Below are 21,044 nucleotides of genomic sequence, written 5' to 3' on the forward strand. Positions count from 1 at the left end.
AGACAGGATTTCACCATGTTGGCCAGGCTGGTCTTGAACTCCTGACCTCGTGATCCACCTGCCTCAGCCTCTCAAAGTGCTGGGATTACAGGCATGAGCCACCGCGCCCGGCCTGCCTAAATCATAATTTCTATGACAGAATTTCTCATTTACAGCTTCCCCTGAGACCATCTTTCATTTCAGTTAACCCTGCTCCTTGGGGGTTATATGTGAGATAAAAGTGCCATGCTATATCATGTTCCCTGGCTCAGTCCTACACAGCATGTCCTGAAAAATGGGTCTTCAGTCACTGTCAATGCACCAGGGATAGATATACATAGTACTGAGAGCCTCTAAATCTTTAATAAGTTCTGGCTTGGTTAGCTCCCTTACAAGGAAAACCTTGCTGCAGTCCATAGCAGTGTGAGGAAGCCTTGGCCACGCCTCATCCCATTTCCCGCACCCTGGAAGACATCTGCCTCTCTCTCCTGGTGCAGTCGTGCCTTGCCTGGTCTGGGTTCCCCTCCTGCTCTGAGGCAAGCGTATCTCTCCATTGAACCCTGAGTCTGAAATGCCCTGCACACACTTGTGATCCCGTGCAGAAGGAAGGAGCAGGGACAGCCCCTTAAATGAGGAAGCTAACAGTGCCTCTTCTAACAATAAGGAGCAAGTCGCCTTGAAATGCAAATATCTGATGACCAGGGCGCAAGGAAGGCGCTCGCTTAGAGAGGCTGTTCGCTTAGAGAGGCTGCTCGCTCAGAGACGCTGTGGCCAGAACAAGTCAGACATGATCTGCAGGACCCGGTTACCCAGGGCTTCTGCTGTCACTCAGCACGGAGGAGGCGGGGCCTGGCGCCCCATCCAATCAGGGGTGCTGGGGCGGGGCCCTGTCAACTGTCCATCCGGGGAAGGGGGAAGGGAGAGTCGCCCTCGGTCCATTCCTTTAGTGCTGCGCGGACAGCGGTCAGGATCTCGGCTTTCTTGCTTCGAGAGGGACTAGGTGCCTCCACCAGAGCTTCTGTCGCTCTGTAACCTGCACTGTGACCTACACTAGTCGCGGGAGCCACGCAGAGGACGCCGGAACACCCTGGAAGCCGAGAAATGGTGTGTGTGAGGGGGCTGGCGTCCGGGCGACTGGGAGAGGGGCTGGAATCGGCCGGAACCAGCTGAGGCGGGACCCGGGCCTCCACGCGGCGACTCCGGGGTCTTGGGCGCGAGTCCCCTCGGTCGCAGGGTGGGGCTGGGCCGGCAGCCGGGACCCCGGGCCTCCTGTCCCGTCCCTTCACGGCGACTGCGGCCCCGGAGCCCAATCTGGGCAGCTCCGCGTCTCCCCACATTATGCGGGGGCCACGGGAGGGATATGGGGGGATCCCGCCTCGGATGTGGGGTTTGTTAGAAACAAGTGCCCGGTGCCGCAAACAAAACCAGCATCTAGGCAGAAAATTCCTCAGCAAGGCAAATTTATTTCTACACAAGGGTGCAGCTTGCGCCAGTCACAAGAGCACAGCGAGCGGGGTAGGGCAGGGGTTTTTCTCCTTAACGCAGTTCCTAGCACTTCTGTGTCCTTTCCTCATTGGCTAGGGTTGGACCTCACAATCTAAGCTAACTCGATTGGCTAAGGTTTAAAATTAAATAGGGTCTGGCCAGGCGCGGTGGGTCACGCCTGTAACCCCAGCACTTTGGGAGGCCGAGGCAGGCGGATCACGAGGTCAGGAGATCAAGACCATCCCTGGCTAACACGGTGAAACCCCGTCTCTACTAAAAATACAAAAAAATTAACTGGGTGTGGTGGCGGGCGCCTGTAGTTCCAGCTACTCGAGAGGCTGAGGCAGGAGAATGGCGTGAACCCGGGAGGTGGAGCTTGCAGTGAGCCGAGATCGCACCACTGCACTCCAGCCTGGGCAACAGAGCGAGACAACTGGGCAACTCCGTCACACACACACACACACACACACACACACACACACACACACACACACAAATTAAATAAGATCTATGAGACGGGAAGGAACAGGGACTGTCCGTTACTAGGTGGGAAGGCGTATCTGGACTTGTCTGGGCGCGGCAAAAGCGGGAAGGTTGTTTACAGAACAGGTAGCTAGGAGACAAGGAAGTCGGTCTCAAGAAACAACAGCTTACTAAAGCTTTTAGAAAAGTAATTTATCATCTCTGACAGGTTCGTGTGGGAGGAGTAGCGGTCTTTGGGGTCCCCAGTGCCCACTTTTTTCTGTTAAAAATTAAACTGAGGTACGTTAACAATTAAAGAGTTTAGGGCCGGGCGCAGTGGCTCACGCCTGTAATCCCAGCACTTTGGGAGGCCGAGGCGGGCGGATCAGGAAGTCAGGAGTTCAAGACCAGCCTGGCCAACATGGTGAAACCCCATCTCTACTAAAAATACAAAAATTAGCTGGGCATGGTGGCGCGTGCCTGTAATCCCAGCTACTTGGGAGGCTGAGGCAGAAGAATTGCTTGAACCCAGGAGGCGGCGGTTGCAGTGAGCCAAGACGGCGTCACTCCAGCCTGGCAACAGAGCGAGACTCCATCTCAAAACAACAACGATTCACGAATGAGAAACACCCAGTCCTGGCTTGTGGTTTGTCAACGGAAAAAGCCAACTATGTAAAATAAAGAAGTTTATTAGGAGCCGAATAGGAGAGCCGTTGGCCGAGGGAAACACAACCCCAAGCAGCTTGGAGTAAGTGGTCCCGAGGCAGCTTAAGACAGTTTGGTTTTATTCATTTCAGAGAGACAGGAATTGCAGAGAAAATGATGAATCAGTGCCTGAAAGGTGTAAGTTCATTGGCAGAAAGGGTGGGACCTGTGGAAGGGGGGTTAGAAGGCACAGGTGGTTGAGGGATTCTGTAGGTGGCCGCTGGTTGGGAGCGTGAAGCTTTGTCTAAAGTTTGGAGGAGGTAGGAAGGAATGCTGAAGGAAGGGGGTCTGTTATCTGCCACTTCATTCCATCCCAGCCAAAAAACAGACCTGTTTCTCGAGATTTTATGAATTCTAAGGCATGACTTACCCTTACCTTGCGTGGCCTTAGGTCTTGTTTGTAATTTGGTATCTTCTTGCCACAAGGAGTCTGTTTTTCCCGTCAGAGAATGTCTGTTTTTACATGAATGTGCGTCAGTTGCTGCATGTAAACTCCTAAAGGGAGAGGGTATAAGGAGACCTGTCTCACCTCCCATCCTGTCATACAGAGGCACTCAATTTTCAGGGTTTTGGGGGGGTCCTGTTCGCCAAGAGCCAGTCACTTCACTTAGCTGGGAAGGTACTTTGTTTTTGTTTTTGTTTGAGACAGAGTCTCCTGTCGCCCAGGCTGCTGCGCAGTGGCTCTATCTTGGCTCACTGCAACCTCCACCTTCCGGGTTCAAGCGATTCTCCTGCCTCAGCTTCCCGAGTAGCTGGGATTACAGGCATGTGCCACCACACCCGGCTAATTTTTGTATTTTTAATGGAGATGGGGTTTCACCATGTTGGCCAGGCTGTTCTTGAACTCCTGACCTCAAGTGATCCGCTGGCCTTGGCCTCCCAAAATGCTGGGATTACATGTGTGAGCCACCTCACCAGGCCAGAAGGTATGTTTTTATTTTTAGTTTACAGGCTGAAGGCTAGACTTTTATAAGGTACATGAGGAGACAAACCAGATAAATGCTTGATTGGTTGCAGAGATGCAGTCACCTTATTTGGACTTGTCAACCCGAAATGATCGAAAGTTTCAGATTTCAACTGGAAGAGTTTATTCAAGCAAAAAGATAGCAATGGCCCATTTGGGAAAAACACAGACTCCAGATAAATGGACTCAGTACTCCAAAATTGGAAGTTAAGTTCTTGCTTATATTACTGGGAAAAGAGGTCCTGATCAGATCCCAAGAGAGTTCTTGGATCTCATACAGGAAGGAATTCAAGACGAGTCGGAAAGTACAGTGCAAAGAGAGTTTATTGAAAGCTACTCTGGGCCAGCATGATGGCTTAGGCCTGTAATCTAAGCACTTTGGGAGGCCGAGGTGGGAGGATCACTTGAGCTCAGGAGTTCGAGACCAGCCTGGGCAATATAGCGAAACCCCGTCTCTTCCAAAAATAAGAAAAATTAGCCGGGTGTGGTGGCCTGTGCCTGTAGTCTCAGTTACTCAGGAGGCTGAGGTGGGACAATCACTTGAACCTGGGAGGCAGAGGTTGCAGCCCAGCTGAGGACACACCACTGCACTCCAGCCTGGGTAACAGAGTGAGACCCCATCTCAAAAACCAAAAACAAAACAAACAAACAAGACAGAGTTGAAGACCAACCTGGCCAACACAGTGAGACCCTGTCTCTATTTAAAAAAAAAAAAAAGGAAAGAAAGAAAGAAAGAAAGCCTCTCTTACAGAGTAGGGCATCCTCATAAAGCAAGTGGAGGAACGTACTGTCTAAGTTTTTCTTATGTAGGGATCTTGTCTGTGTAAAAGACTAAACTGAGCTGTGCCTACGTGCATGTGGGCTGACAGCGTCACAAAATTTATTACTCTGTTGATTTAAAGAAAACTATCCTTTACATTTTAGTGCATACAAGTGCATTAAAACATAACTATAATTATCAGGCCAGGTGTGGTGGCTCACGCCTGTAATCCCAGCAGTTTGGGAGGCCGAGGTGGGCGGATCACTTGAGGTTAGGGGTTCGATAGCAGCCTGATGAAACCCTGTCTGTACTAAAAATACAAAAAAAATTAACTGGGCATGGTGGCATGTGCCTGTGATCCCAGCTACTCGGGAGGCTGAGACAAGAGAATTGCTTGAACTTGGAAGGTGGAGGTCGCAGTGAGCCGTGATTGTGCCATTGCACTCCAGCCTGGGCAACAAGAGTGAAACTCTGTCTCAAAAAAAAACCAAAACGAAACCAAAAAAACTATAATTATCTTGAAAGCACATATTATTATGGGTATTGGGACATCAGGACATTCTGTTGTTGTGGGAGTGTAAGGATACTTGCAGGCATCTTCAGGCTGTCTCCTTCATGGGAAACATTTTGTGATCATGGGTTGCGACTGGCAAGGAGTGTTTCTTGTTAGTCTCAAGATGGAGCTGAACTTAAATTGGTGTGTTACTCTGGCTCCCCTAGGCACCTGCTTCCCTAACACTTATATAGGCAAAAGGCAAATAAATATAACAGGATTACATTTTCCATAGAAGGCTGATGTATGAGGTACAACAATTTAATTATTATTATTATTATTATTATTATTGAGACAATATCTTGCTCTGTGGCCCAGGCTGGAGCAGTGGTGCGATCATGGCTTACTGCAACCTTGACCTCCCCGGCTCAAGCACCTCCGCCTCCCAAGTAGCTGAGACTATAGTCGCCCACCAGCACACCTGGCTAATTTTTTATTTTTTACAGAGGTGGGGTCCCAATACATTGCTCAGGCTGGTCTCTAGCTCCTGGCCTCAAACAGTCTTCCTTCTTTGGCTTCCAAAATAGCTGAGATTACAGGCGTGAGCCACTGCACCTGGCTAACAACCTAATTCATTATGGTTTTTTTCCCGCCAGAGCTTGTATTCTTTAAAGCTCGTTTTTATTTCCTTTTCAATTTAAGAGTGAATTTAACATTCCAGCTGAAGACAATGTGATAGCCGTGAAGTCTTTGTGTGAGAAAGTTAAGAGGGAAGTTAGTCTACTACAGAGATCAGTAGTGAAGAGAGGCCCAGTGGGATGGCTCACACCTGTAACCCCAGCACTTTGGGAGGCCAAGGCAGGTGGATGGCTTGATCTCAGGAGTTCAAGACCAGCCTGGGCAACATAAGTGAGACCCTCCCCCCCATCTCAATTATGAAAAATCATATTAAATTTTAAAAAAATAGTGATGAGGGAAAGGGTCTTTCCTGTTTTCCTTCAGTCATTTACAACATTTTACAAAACAGTATAGGTAAGAAAGAAGGCGAATCTGTAATCAGGGAAAGGAGGGTTCCAACTGGCTATGTAAAAGCTGTGTGTCAGGTGACTCAACTCCATGATCACATTGCTTGAAGATAATTTAGAGATTAAATTTTTTAATTACTTGTGTTTTGTTTGTTTGATTGTTTTTTGATTTTTTTTGAGACAGGATCTTACTCTGTCACCCAGGCTGGAGCGCGGTGGCACCATCTGGGCCCACCGCAGCCTCCGCCTCCTGGGTTAAAGTAGTTCTCCTGCCTCAGCCTCCCAAGTATCTGGGATTACAGGTGCGTACCACCACACTTGGCTAATTTTTATATTATTAGTAAAGGTGGGGGTTTCACCATGTTGGCCAGGCTGGCCTCGAACTCCTGGCCTCAAGTGATCCGTCTGCCTTGGCCTTCCAAAGTGTTGGGATTACAGGAGTGAGCCACCATGCCTGGCCTGACTTACTTGTTCACACAGCCTATATAGGTAGAAGATTTCTAGTCATGTAATCACAGGTTAATTGGTGGATTATGCCTGATTAAGCATAAATTTCATTTCCCTATAAATTAGTAATTTTCAAGCGTTTTATTTAAATTTGATTTTAGTGTCCTTAGGTAGGACCTTAGAATACTACACACAGTTTGGTCTCATTGCTTCTTATTTAAATTTTTTCACACTTTCCAGGGTGAGTGGTTTCCCACTACAATTTCCAAATATATGGGATGCAGGGCCTCAAATCCTCTATCCTCATACCACAGCCTAACTCTTCAAGGGTTTGCAGTAAAATCTGTGTCTGAACATTTCACATGAGAGGAAAGCAGAGAATAACCACTAGACATTTTCCCGAAAAAACCTTTCTGCCTCTCCTCCTTTTATCTTTCCTAGACACAGTCACCTTATCAGGATGTCTTTGGGATGAGGTTCCTTTGTGGAAACTTTACAGGGTGATGTGTCTTCAGTACACCCTCGTATCCTTTTTGTTTGTTTGTTTTTGAGACGGAGTCTCACTCTGTCGCCCAGGCTGGAGTGCAGTGGCGCGATCTTGGCTCACTGCAAGCTCCGCTTTCCGGGTTCATGCCATTCTCCTGCCTCAGCCTCCCGAGTAGCTGGGATTACAGGCGCCTGCCACCACGCCCGGCTAATTTTTTTTGTATTTTTTGTAGAGACGGGGTTTCACCGTGTTAGTCAGGATGTTCTCGATCTCTTGACCTTGTGATCCGCCCGCCTCGGCCTCCCAAAGTGCTGGGATTACAGGCGTAATCCGGCCACTGTGCCTGGCCCTACACCCTCCTGTCTTTTCCAGGTTTTGGGTTTTAGAACTGCCTGGGGATGACTCAAAATCCCCACGACTGCCCTGTCTCCTGGAGGGTCTATTGGCTATCAGTGCCTAGGGGAGTGGAGCCTCCTGAGGGAGCAGCTGAATGAATAATGGTGGAGGAGATGCCTGGTATGCTCTTCATCTACATAACCAATACTTGGGGTGCTCAGCTTCTCTCTCCCAACTCCAGTTTCCATTCATTGGAGACACATGACTGTCAGCCAATTGGATGTTGCTATTGAGGAAAAGGAGAAATGATTCCTATCTTCTGGATTGTCTCATCTCTGAAGAGAGAACTATCCCAAAAGACAAGGAAAGGCCACTTCAACGGGGTGGAGCAATAGCCTGCAAAGCAAAATATACATGGGGGTACACAGGGGACACAATGCCGTGTTGGTGGGAAATAGTCAATGAGCACTTCTCCTTTCCTCTATGTGAAATGTTCAGAGAATCACCACCAGACACTTTCCTGTCAAAATATGCATGCTTCTCCTCCATTCGTCTGTTCTGGAAACAGATTTTATCAGATTGTCTTTTGGTTGAGGCTCCCCTTTGGAAACTTCAAAGGGTGTTATGTCTTCAGCGCACTCTCCTATGTTTTCTTGGTCCTGGGTGGCAGAATTGGGGTGACCTAATATGCCCACAGTTGCCATGTCTCTTGGAGGGTCTAGTGAGTATCAGCCCCTGAGTCACTCCTCCCAGGGGACAGACTGAGGTAGGAGAATGGGGACTCCCAAGAGAGCAGCTGAATGCCTTGTGATGGAAGGAGACTCCTAGTATACTCTGCATCTAGATAGCCAACCCCTCGAGATGCTCAGCATTTCTTTCCAAACCCCAGTTTCCTGAACTTGGAGACCTATGGCTGGTCAGCCAGTTGGATGGTGCTATTGAGAGAAAAGAGAAATGATTCCTGTCCTCTGGATTGTGTCAACTGTGAAGGGAGACAAAACCCCAAAAAACAAAGACCACCCCAGCAGGGTGGACCAGTAGCCTGCAAATCAGAATATGAAAGGGGGCACACAGGGGGGTATAGTGCAGTGTTGGTGGAAAGTAGTCATTGAGCGCTTCGGTGAGCAGGATGGGGGTGGAGAGATGTCTCATGTGATAGGGTGACTGTGCTGACACATGAGTCAGACATCACTGTGTTCCAGCCAGCACTGCCCCTCTGTGGGCTTGTCCCTTGTAAAGAATTGTTCATAGATTGCAGCTTGAGTGTTTCAAATTAACTTTACATTGCATTTGTCACTAGAACCAAATCCAAGAATGATTGCGTAGGTCAGTGAGACACAGAAGAGGCAACTCAACAAAGCCCATGACATACAGTGCATGGCTCACAATCCCAGGAGATGAGGGCAGCACAGCTGCAGAGCAACACAGAGTGGGGGGAACATCCAGGATGCACATTCAACCAGTAGGTGGGGAGCAAGACAGACAGGGACCTGTGGGCCAAAGCGTTTCTTGGGGTCTAGGGAATTGACCAAGGAGGTGTCTCTTGGGGAGTTGTTTCTGGTGGATTTAGAGCAAGCAGGCACTAGTTCTGTGAAGTCGCACTGTGATTAAGAGGTGGTCTGTGCCATCCATGTGGGGTGTAAGGGTCAGTGGTACAAGTCAAATTGGTTATATCTAGCTGTCCCACAGGGAGGTGGTCACCAGAATGCAGTTGTGTAATAAATATATGTGAGTTGACCACATGGAGGAACTGGGAGAAAGTGGAGAACTAGAAACTCTGTTGAGTTTGAATAAAGTTTTCTTCCGTTATGAGAAAGTTAAATCCATAAAGAAAATGCATGCTGAGGTAACATATAACTATAAGAACTCAGTATAACAGGCAACTCTAGAATTAATTAAATTATTGTATATGGAGATGACAGGTAGTGGATTGATTATTCTCCTGTAGATAACCATTTGTCCCTGCTTTTTCTGTTAAGTGTTCACCACTTGTATCATTGGCTGGCAATACCTGGTTTGTCATAGTTTCACATTACCTTAAACAGATGCCCAGACTGGGCACGGTGGCTCATGCCTTTAATCCTAGCACTTTGGGAGGCTGAGGCGGGTGGAACACCTGAGGTCAGTAGTTCAAGATCAGCCTGACCAATATGGTGAAACCCTGTCTCTACTAAAAGTACAAAATTAGCCAAGCGTGGTGGTACATGGCTGTAATCCCAGCTACTCAGGAGGCTGAAACAGGAGAATCACGAGAACCTGGGAGGTGGAGGTTGTAGTGAGCCAAGATCACACCATTGCTCTCCAGCCTGGGCAACAAGAGTGAAACTCCGTTAAAAAAAAAAAAAAAAAAAAAAAGAAGATGCCCTGGTTCCACAATTTGCTTTTTCCATTGGTCTATCTTTCCGTCTCTCTGATAATACCATTTTCTCTTAATTAGTATAGCATTCAAAGCTGCGGTGTTTAGTGGGTATATTGCCTGTCTATCTTAGTCATCTTGGGCTGCTATATCAAATTACCATAGACTGGGTGACTTAAAGAATAAACATTTCTTTCTGGCAGTTCTTGAGGTTGTGAAGTCCATGTTCAGGGAGCTGGCAGATCTAGTGTCTGGTAAGGGCCCGCTTCCTGGTTTTGCAGATGGTCATCTTCTTGTGTTTCTTCACGTGACAGAGGAGAGGAAGCCGGCTCTCCTGTGTCTTCTCATAAGAGCACTAATCTCATTCAGAAAGGATCGACTCTTATGCTGTCATCTAATCCTAATTACTTTTCAGAGATGTCAACTTCTAATACTATATTGGGGGTAGGTTATTAATATGTGATTTTTTTGGAGTGATGCAAATATTCATGCCGTAACACCCCCCCAACCATACTCTATAGAGCATCTTGGCTATTCTTAGTCATTGTGTTATATTTCAGTTTTTAGAAGTAGTTTTTTCTTAATTTTAGTGAAAAAAACAAACTGCCTTGTAAATTTCATGGACTAAAATATAACTGTAGTCATATTTCAGAAACGTTACATCATAGTGCTATTTAATCTCCTTTTAAGGACACATGACATTTTTTCATTTATTTCATTTTATATTGATGTTTTTCAGTGTAGACTTTTTGCATAATAATCATTTTATATCCTTCCTGAGACTTTTTTGGACTTCAAGAAAATTAGTTTTAATAGAAATTAGTGGCTGGGCGTGGTGGCTCATGCCTGTAATCCCAATATTTGGGAGGCCGATGTGGGTGGATCACCTGAGGTCAGGAGTTTGAGACCAGCCTGACAAACATGGAGAAACCCTGTCTCTACTAAAAATACAAAATTAGCCAGGCCTGGTGGCACATGCCTGTAATCCCGGCTATTCAGGAGGCTGAGGCAGGAGAATCACTTGAACCTGGGAGGCCAAGGTTGCGGTGAGCCAAGATCACACCACTGCACTCCAGCCTGGGCAACAAGAGTGAAACTCCATCTCAAAAAAATAAAAATAAAAATAAAGAGATTATTCCAGCGTCGGCAACATGGCAAACTTTGCCTGTACAAAAAATTACCTCGTCATTGTGATGTGTGCCTGTCGTCCCAGCTACTCAGGAGGCTGAGGTAGAAGGATCTGTTGAGCCTAAGAGTTCGGGGCTGCAGTGAGCTATGATTGCAACACTACACTCCAGCCTGGGCAACAGAATGATACCCTGTTTCAAAAAAAAAAAGAAAAGAAAAAGAAAAGAAAAAAGAAAAAAATTAGTTTCAATAGGGTATGCTGTCTTTTCAAAATTACATTCAGCAACTTGTTGCTGATAATTAAAATTCGCTGAGATTTATTTCTGTATAGAGTGTGCATTCTAGAAACTTACTAAAAATATTATGTATGCACAAAATACATAAAAGAATTGCACAATGAATTCAAATAATGATGGAGCCAGTATTGGGAATAAGATAACTGCCTTACTTTTCCTTATACTTTCTCAACCTGGGTGTGCATCCTCATCAGTGTGTTTTATTTTTGCATGTTTTTTATGCAAATGATAACCGATATGTGATATTTTATATCAGATTTTATTTTAACTCAGTTATGAACCTTATATGGAATGATAGTTAATTCACTTTCTTATTTAATGGATTTTATTATTTAGAACAGTGGTTGTTTCCCCAAAACATTGAGCAGATAATCCACAGAGTTCCAGCATTTTTCTTCCAGGCTCATAGTTCCCCCCACCACCCTTTTTTTTTTTTTTGAGATAGAATCTTGCTCTCTTGCCCAGGCTGGAGTGCAGTGGCATGATCTCGGCTCACTGCAACCTCCGCCTCCTGGGTTCTAGCAATCCTTCTGCCTCAGCCTCCCGAGTAGCTGGGAATACAGGCGCACACCACCACACCCAACTAATTTCTGTATTTTTTAGTAGAGAGAGGGTTTCACCATATTGACCAGGCTGGTCTCAAACTCCTGACCTTGTGATTCGTCCACCTCAGCCTCCCAAAGTGCTGGGATTACAGGCGTGAGCCACCGTACCCAGCATAGTTCCCCCTATTCTAAACATCTTGACTGGCCAGGTGCTGAGCCTCATACCTGTAATCCTACCACTTAGGTAGGCCAAAGCAGGAGGACAGCTTGGACTCGGGAGTTGGAGGCCAGCCTAGGCAACATAGCAAGACCCTGTTTCCAAAAATAAAAAAAATTAATAAAAAATAAAAAATAAAAACTGTTTGAAACCAAAGAAACCATATTGACTTTGTGTAGTGTATCCTGCAACTGATGCAAGAATATATTACATGTGAACATGATGGAAATTGAAGAAGCCAATGTTATTATTACCTAAAGTCCATCTTTTACATTAGGCTTCACTCTTTGTGTTCTGTGGTTTAAGACAACTATGTGTCATGTATCCACCATCACAGTCTTATACAGAAGTGTTTTACTGCCCTCAAAATCCCCTGTGCTCCTTCTAATCATACCTCTCCCCTCCCTCTTTTGCCACCCCTGTTTATCCCTGGCAACAAATGATGATGTTCCTGCCTCTAGAGTTTTGCATTTTCCAGAATATCACATATTTGGAATGATACTGTAAGTGGCCATTTCAGACTTGCTTCTTTCATGTAAAAATATGCTTTGAAGGTCTCTAAATACCTTTGTTGCTTGACGACTCATTTATTTTTTATTTTTCTTTCTTTATCTAAAGATTTTTGTTTTGTGAGAGACAGGGTCTCAAACTCCCCAGCTCAGGTGATCCTCCCGCCTCAGCTTCCCAAAGTGCCTGAATTCCACTTGTGAGCCACCATGTCCGGCCACTGATTTTCTTTTTTTTTTTTTCTTTTCTTTTCTTTTCTTTTTTTTTTTTTTTTGAGACGGAGTTTCACTCTTCTTGCCCAGGCTGGAGTTCATTGGTGCGATCTTGGCTCACCGCAACCTCCACCTCCCAGGTTCAAGCAATTCTCCTGCCTCAGCCTCCCGAGTAGCTGGGATTACAGGCATGCACCATCACGCCCGGCTGATTTTGTATTTTTAGTAGAGACGGGGTTTCTCCATGTTGAGGCTGGTCTCGAACTCCTGACCTCAGGTGATCCACCCGCTCGGCCTCCCAAAGTGCTGGGATTACAGGCGTGAGCCACCGCACGCGGCCAGGGCCACTCATTTTCTTTCATCACTGAATAGCATTCTATTGTACGGATGTTACCATAGTTTGTTTCTTTATTCACCTGTTGAAAGGCTCATCTTGAGCCTGGTGTCACGCCTCATCCCTGAGTTCCCAGCACACGGGAGACTGAGGTGAGATTGCTTAAGGCCAGAAGTTAGAGAACAGCCTGGTAGATACAGTGTGAGACCTTATCTATTTTTTTTTTTAAGACTCACCTTGTTTGATTCTAGTTTTTGGCAGTTATGAGTAAGGCTGCTAAAAACGTTTGTGGGAGGACTTTTGTGTGGACATCAGTTTTCAGTTCATTTGAGTCAATATGTGGGAATGAGACTACTGAATCAGTAAGACCATGCCTATTTTCTTCAGAGCTCCGCAGACTGTCTTCCAAATTGGCTGTAGAATTTTCCATTCACATCCCTAGTGAAGGAGAGTTCACTGTCTCCAGCATTTGGAAGTGTCAGTGTTTTGGATTTTAGCTACTCCACCAGGTATTTGCTGGTGCTTCATTGTTGTTTTCCTTTTTTAATTTTTTTTCCTTTTTTTTTTTTTTTTTTGGAGACAGAGTTTACAATCTTGTTGCCCGGACCGGAGTACAATGGTGCAATCTCAGCTCACTGCAGCCTCTGCCTCCCGGGTTTAAGCGATTCTCCTGACTCAGACTCCCGAGTAGCTGGGATTACAGGTGTATGCTGCCACACATGGCCACCGTTTGTATTATTAGTAGAGACAGAGTTTCACCATGTTGTCCAGGCTGGTCTCAAACTTTTGACCTCAGGTGATCAACCTGCCTCAGCTTCCCAAAGAGCTGGATTACAGGCATGAGCCACTGCGCCCGGGCTGTTTTCATTTGCTCTTTAATAACATGTAATGTAGAGCATCCTGTCATATGTTTGTTTGCCATAATTACATTCTTTAGCGGGAGGTATACTTGGAAAGATTGGGCTTTTTTTTTTTTTTGAGACTGAGTCTGGCTCTGTCACCCAGGCTGGAGGGCAGTGGCGTGATCTTGGCTCACTGCAACCTCTGTCTCCCGGGTTCCAGTGATTCTCCTGCCTCAGCCTCCTGAGTAACTGGGATTACAGGCTCACGCCACCAGGCCCGGCTAATTTTTGTATTTTTACTAGAGACGGGGTTTCACCATGTTAGGCTGGTCTCAAACTCCTGACCTCGGTGATCCACCCATCTCTGCCTCCCAAAATGCTGGGATTAAGGCATGAGCCACCGCACCCAGCGTTTTGCTTATTTTTTGATTGGTTGGTTTTTTTCTTGTAGAATTTTAGGAGTTCTTCATACCTTTTGGGTACCAGTTCTTGATCAGATAGCTGTTCTGCAAATATTTTGTCCCAGTCTGCCGCCTGTCTTTTTATTCTGTTAACAGTCTTTTCCAAAACATTTTTGTTTTGAATGAAGTCCAATTTATTGATTTTCTCATTCACAGATCATGCTTTTTGTGTTGTGTGTGAAATCTTATTGCCAAATCAAGGTCGTCTTGGTTTTGACAAGTGTGAAATTGTGAGTTTTGCATTTTCCATTTAAGTAAACGATTCATTAGGAAGTAGTTTTGTAAAAGGTGCAGTTCTGTGTCTAATTCATTTCTTTGCATTTGCTAATTCAGGTGTTTCAATACCATTTGTTTTGTGCCACCATGTCTAATTTTTTATTTTATTATGGAGACGGGTATCTCCTTATGTTGCCCAGGCTGGTCTCGAACTGTGGGGCTCAAATGATCTGTCCGCCTTGGCCTCCGGCTTGCATTTTTAATACACGTCTTTATAGTAGATTTTTCTGTGTTCCTAGTGCCTCTCTTGTCATCTTATGGAATCTTCTCTTATATATTTAGTTTATTGAGTGTTTCTAATCATCAGGAGATATTAACTTATTTATGCTGGAGGTTGCACTTTTTTGAATTGCCGACGTGTGAAAAATCAGACTTTGGCCATGACCTTGAGCAGTAGGATATAAATAACTCCCACATGCTTAGCGTTCCAAAAATGGAACACTAGGCATAAATTGGTTAAGGCTTGTCAGATGCCTTTTCTGCCTCTATTAAGGACATTCTTGTGGTGTTTTGTTTGTTTAAAGATAGAGTCTCACTCTGTTGCCCCGGCTGGAGTGCAGTAGCGCAATCTCGGCTCACTGCAACCTCTGCCTCCCAGATTCAAATGATTCTCCCACGTCAGCCTGTCAAGTGACTGGGACTACACGTGCCACCACGCCTGGCTAATTTTTGTATTTTTTAGAGATGGAGTTCCACCACGTTGGCCAGGCTGGTCTCAAACTGCTGACCTCAAGTGATCTGCCCACCTCAACCTCCCAAAGTGCTGGGATTATAGGCATGAGCCACCATGCCTGGCTGCTACCATGATTTATTATCATTACTTATCTTAAAACAAAATGTAAAACTTATCAGCTTAAGAAATTTTACATGTACAGTTGAGATAGTTTGACAAATCTACATAAGTTCTCTAAGATGAATTCTATTGTATTTTGCTTTTTTCAATTATCCCGAGGTTTCATGCATGTTGTAGTTTAGGCCAAGATGTTATTTTTTCTTTTTCTTTTTCTTTTTTTTTTTTGAATCAAGTTTCACTCTTGTTGCCCAGGCTGGAGTGCAATGGTGCAATCTTGGCTCACCACAACCTCCTGCCTCCCAGCTTCAAGCAATTCTCCTGCCTCAGCCTCCTGAGTAGCTGGGTTTACAGGAAAGCGCCATTACACCCGGATAATTTTGTATTTTTAGTAGAAATGGGGTTTCTCCATGCTGGTCAGGCTGATCTTGAACTCCAACCCTCAGGTGATCTGCCTACATTGGCCTTCCAAAGTGCTGGGATTCCAGGCGTGAGCCACCACGCCTGGCTAAGATGTCATTTTCTAAGAGTAAATAATATCCCATTTTATGTATATGCTTACCACATTTTGTTTTTACATTCAGCCATCAATGGATATGTGGGTGGCTGCATTGCTCATTACTGCCACCTCAGGAAGGTCGTATAGTGGTTAAATCTGTGCTTATGACACCTGGGTATCTCTTAGGAGTTTCTTGTTTGCCCTCTTGTGTACATACGGTGCCAGGTTTTGCTTAGGAGTGTCCCCTTTGCTCTATCAGCATCTATCTAGCTACATTCTGACAGGATAACTGCAAAGTGAATGATTCCTGGGCATCATAATGGAAGTTTCTTTCTACCTAGGTGATTCCCCTCCTCTCTGCTTATATCTAGCATGCCTGATTTGGGTGGTCCCTGGGGGTGTGGGATTTCCCAGGGGCTCTCCCTCCTGCTCTTTGCTACCTACATGCTTCCTCTGACAATATCATCAAAGATTACACTTTGGGAACAGGCATTTTCAAGGATACACAGCCTCAGGACTGCTAATGTTAACTTTGTTTTGCCTATGAATTCATAGGACTCTATCATGACAGGTGCTACAGACCCACAGTCCAAAGAGACATTAGGGACAGCCCAGGCAACCCGCTTTTCTCCCTGGGTTCGGTAAATACATTTCCTATCCTGCTGTGGCTTTAGCCCTTGTTCAGTTCTAGCATCACAATTGCTTTATGAACTAGCCAGGTGTGGTGGCACATGCCTGTGGTCTCAACTACTCAGGAGGCTGAGGCATGAGAATTGCATGAACCCAGGAGTAAGAGGTTGTAGTGAGCCAAGATGGTGCCACTACACTCCAGCCTGGGTAACAGAATGAGATGCTGTCTTAAAAAAAAAAAAACAACTGCTAGCTGGGCATGGTGGCTCATGCCTGTAATCCCAGAACTTTGGGAGCCTGAGGCAGGCAGATCACCTGAGGTCGGCAGCCTGACCAACGTGGAGAAACTCTGTCTCTACTAAAAATACAACATTAGCCAGGCATGGTGGCATATGCCTGTAATCTTAGCTACTCAGGAGGCTGAGGAAGAAGAAGTGCTAGAACCCCGGCAGTGAGCCGAGATCATGCCATTGCACTGCAGCCTGGGCAACAAGAGTGAAAAAAAAAAAAAAGTTGCTTTATGGAAGAAAGTAAGTATACGCAGGGAGAAAGAGATCTGATGACCAAAGCAGGGAATACATGTTTGGAGTCCACGGCATCCTGAGAACTTCTTGGGAATAGAGTCTAGGCCCCCAGTGCTGTCACTCTCACCCATCTTCCTCTACACATGTGAGATGTTTCAGGACCCAGTGGCTTTTAAGGATGTGGCTGTGAACTTCACCCAGGAGGAGTGGGCTTTGCTGGATATTTCCCAGAGGAGACTCTACAGGGAAGTGATGCTGGAAACTTTCAGGAACCTGACCTCTGTAGGTAAGGATGACATATTCCTTCCCTCAGTCCATTAGTGAACCAGTGTTTCTAGCTCATTAATGCTGTTGAGTGATTTAGAACATAGACAGGAAATACTTTGATGAATAAATGAGGTACGGCTGCAGTAAATCATGGGCATAGAATCTAATAATTTTTTCACAATTTTATACTGCCTCAGGACTATTTTTTCTGTGTCTGTATTTTAGGAAAAAGGTGGAAAGACCAGAACATTGAATATGAGTACCAAAACCCCAGGAGAAACTTCAGGTAATTTGTACTTACAAGACAAAGCAGTGTCTCTCTAGACAATCTTAGAATATGACAATATATTAAAAATAAGTAAAACAAAGAACTAAGTCCAGGATCAAATTCATTTATTTTTAGAATATTTGATCAAAAAACATATATATAAATGTGACCTAGGCTGTGGGCTCACTCCTGTAATCCCAATCCTTTGAGAAGTGGAGATAGGAGGATAGCTTGAGGCCAGCAGTTCAAGAACAGCCTGGGCAACATAACGAGACCACATATCAACAACAGCAAAAAATTAGCTGGGCATTGTGGTCTGTAGTCCCAGCTACTCAGGAGGCTGAGTGAGGCAGGAGGATCACTTGAGCCAGTAAAGGCTGCAGTAAGCTATGATGATATCACTGCACTCCAGTGTGGGCAACAGGACAAGACCCTGAAACAAAAGAAAAATGACACAGAGTATTTAGTATTTTAAAATAGTTTACATGGGAAGAGTATTAAGATACCCCATATAAACAGTTTTTTAAATAATAGGTATGGCTGGGTCACCTTGTAGAATATGTTGTCCAGTCACCTTCAAACAATTCAGACAGGGCAGAAAGCCTACACTTTGATGGAGAGTGTTAAAAATGCAAGTGCAATACTTGTTGATTAATATAGAAGTACTTATAAACAAACCCTTCATAATATGTTCTCATTTTTGACAGTAGTCTCATAGAAGAAAAAGTCAATGAAATTAAAGAAGACAGTCATTGTGGAGAAACTTTTACCCCGGTTCCAGATGACAGACTGAACTTCCAGGAGAAGAAAGCTTCTCCTGAAGTAAAATCATGTGAAAGCTTTGTGTGTGGAGAAGTTGGCCTAGGTAACTCATCTTTTAATATGAGCATCAGAGGTGACATTGGACACAAGGCATATGAGTATCAGGAATATGGACCAAAGCCATGTAAGTGTCAACAACCTAAAAAAGCCTTCAGATACCGCCCCTCCTTGAGAACACAAGAAAGGGATCACACTGGAGAGAAACCCAATGCTTGTAAAGTATGTGGAAAAACCTTTATTTCCCATTCAACTGTTCGAAGACACATGGTAATGCACAGTGGGGATGGACCTTATAAATGTAAGTTTTGTGGGAAAGCCTTCCATTGTCTCAGATTATATCTTATCCATGAAAGAATTCACACTGGAGAGAAACCATGTGAATGTAAACAGTGTGGTAAATCCTTTAGTTATTCTGCTACCCATCGAATACATAAAAGAACTCACACTGGAGAAAAGCCTTATGAATATCAGGAATGTGGGAAAGCATTTCATAGTCCCAGATCCTATCGTAGACATGAAAGGATTCACACGGGAGAGAAGGCTTATCAATGTAAGGAATGTGGAAAAGCATTCACATGTCCCCGTTATGTTCGTATACATGAAAGGACCCACTCTAGGAAAAATCTCTATGAATGTAAGCAGTGTGGGAAAGCATTATCCTCTCTTACAAGTTTTCAAACACACATAAGATTGCACTCTGGAGAAAGACCTTATGAATGTAAGATATGTGGAAAAGACTTTTGTTCTGTGAATTCATTTCAAAGACATGAAAAAATTCACAGTGGAGAGAAACCCTATAAATGTAAGCAGTGTGGTAAAGCCTTCCCTCATTCCAGTTCCCTTCGATATCATGAAAGGACTCACACTGGAGAGAAACCCTATGAGTGTAAGCAATGTGGGAAAGCCTTCAGATCTGCCTCACACCTTCGAGTGCATGGTAGGACTCACACTGGAGAGAAACCGTATGAATGTAAGGAATGTGGGAAAGCCTTCAGATATGTGAATAACCTTCAAAGTCATGAAAGGACACAAACACACATAAGAATACACTCTGGAGAAAGACGTTATAAATGTAAGATATGTGGGAAAGGCTTTTATTGTCCCAAATCATTTCAAAGACATGAAAAAACTCACACTGGAGAGAAACTCTATGAATGCAAGCAACGTTCAGTAGTTCCTTCAGTAGTTCCAGTTCCTTTTGATATCATGAAAGGACTCACACTGGAGAGAAGCCCTATAAATGCGAGCAATGTGGGAAAGCCTTCAGAGCTGCGTCAATCCTTTGAATGCATGGTAGGACTCACCCTGAAGAGAAACCCTATGAGTGTGAGCAATGACGGAAAGCCTTCAGATCTGCCCCACACCTTTGAATACGTGGTAGGACACACAATGGAGAGAAACCCTATGAATGTAAGGAATGTGGGAAACCCTTCGGATCTGCCCAGAACTTTCGAATTCATGAAAGGACACAAACACACATAATGCACTCTGTAGAGAGACCTTATAAATGTAAGATATGTGGGAGAGGCTTTTATTCTGCCAAGTCATTTCAAATACATGAAAAATCTTACACTGGAGAGAAACCCTATGAGTGTAAGCAATGTGGGAAAGCCTTTGTTTCTTTCACTTCCTTTCAATATCATGAAAGGACTCACACTGGAGAGAACCCCTATGAGTGTAAGCAATTTGGGAAAGCCTTCAGATCTGTCAAAAATCTTCGATTTCATAAAAGGACACACACTGGAGAGAAACCCTGTGAATGTAAGAAATGTGGAAAAGCATTCCATAATTTCTCTTCTTTGCAAATACATGAAAGGATGCACAGAGGAGAGAAGCTCTGTGAATGTAAGCATTGTGGGAAAGCATTCATATCTGCCAAGATCCTTTGAATACATGCAAGAACACACAATGGAGAGAAACCCTATGAATGTAAAGAATGCAGAAAAGCATTCAGCTTGCCTACTTCCTTTCATAGACATGAAAAGACTCACACTGGAAGGAAACACTATGAATGCAAGCAATGTAGCAAAGCTTTCACTTCTTCCAGTTCTTTTCAATATCATGAAAGAACTCACACTAGGGAGAAACCCTATCAATGTAAGCAATGTGCAAAAGCCTTCATTTCTTCCACTTCTTTTCAATATCATGAAAGGACTCACATGGGAGAGAAACCCTATGTGTGTATGCCAAGTGGGAAAGCCTTCATTTCTTCTAGTTCCCTTCGATATCATGAAAGGACTCACACTGGAGAGAAGCCCTATGAATATAAGCAATGTGGGAAAGCCTTCAGATCAGCCTCGCACCTTCAAATGCATGGAAGGACTCACACTGGAGAAAAACCCTATGAATGTAAGCAGTATGGGAAAGCGTTCAGACCTGACAAGATTCTTTGAATACAGATAATGAATGTAAACAATTAACTGTTTATAATAAGTGTATACTAACAAATGATATTCTTTTTAAATAAGAAGCTATAATATCCCATTGGTGTCATGTATTAGATCAGCCTTATACTGTTAAATTGTTATTATTTGGACATTGTGAGTCAGTATAACCATGTGGATAAAATGCCAGACATCTTTTTATTCGAAAATTTTACTTTTCATGCTTATGTACTTACATTTTTATCTCAACCTTAATTTTTCTTTCTTTCTTTTTTTTTTCCCCCAGAAAGAATCTCACTCTGTCACCCAGGCTGGAGTGCAGTGGCATGATCTCAGGTCGCTGCAACCTCTGCCTCCAGGGTTCAAGCAATTCTCCTGCCTCAGTCTCCTGAGTAGCTGGGACTACAGGCATGCACCACCATGCCAGGCTAATTTTTTGTATTTTTTAGTAGAGACGGGGTTTCACCATATTGGCTAGGCTGGTCTCAAACTCCAGACCTCATGATTTACCCACCTTGGCCTCCCAAAATGCTGGGATTACAG

The 21,044-nt window shown here is 44.6% G+C and overlaps 1 protein-coding gene and 1 pseudogene across 5 annotated transcripts; both read left to right on the top strand.

Moving 5' to 3' along the window:
- Positions 1–868: 868 nt before the first annotated feature.
- ZNF440 (zinc finger protein 440) lies at positions 869–20,710 on the top strand. Of its 5 annotated transcripts, none has more exons than XM_524115.9 (4): positions 869–1,083; positions 16,920–17,046; positions 17,253–17,313; positions 18,003–20,710. In XM_524115.9, exons 1-4 carry the CDS (start codon positions 1,081–1,083, stop codon positions 19,597–19,599), a joined length of 1,788 nt encoding a protein of 595 aa, XP_524115.4. In that variant the 5' UTR covers positions 869–1,080; the 3' UTR covers positions 19,600–20,710. The 5 variants fall into 5 exon arrangements, with proteins under 5 accessions (XP_524115.4, XP_009433021.2, XP_063657301.1 ...); XM_009434746.5 differs by having other exon boundaries at positions 878–1,083; positions 16,911–17,046; XM_063801231.1 differs by having other exon boundaries at positions 884–1,083; positions 18,006–20,710.
- On the top strand, positions 19,675–20,710 carry LOC104003260 (zinc finger protein 440-like; annotated as a pseudogene).
- Positions 20,711–21,044: the final 334 nt, after the last annotated feature.

The sequence above is a fragment of the Pan troglodytes genome, chromosome 20 (assembly GCF_028858775.2).
Source record: "Pan troglodytes isolate AG18354 chromosome 20, NHGRI_mPanTro3-v2.0_pri, whole genome shotgun sequence".
NCBI classification, from domain to species: Eukaryota; Metazoa; Chordata; class Mammalia; order Primates; family Hominidae; genus Pan; species Pan troglodytes.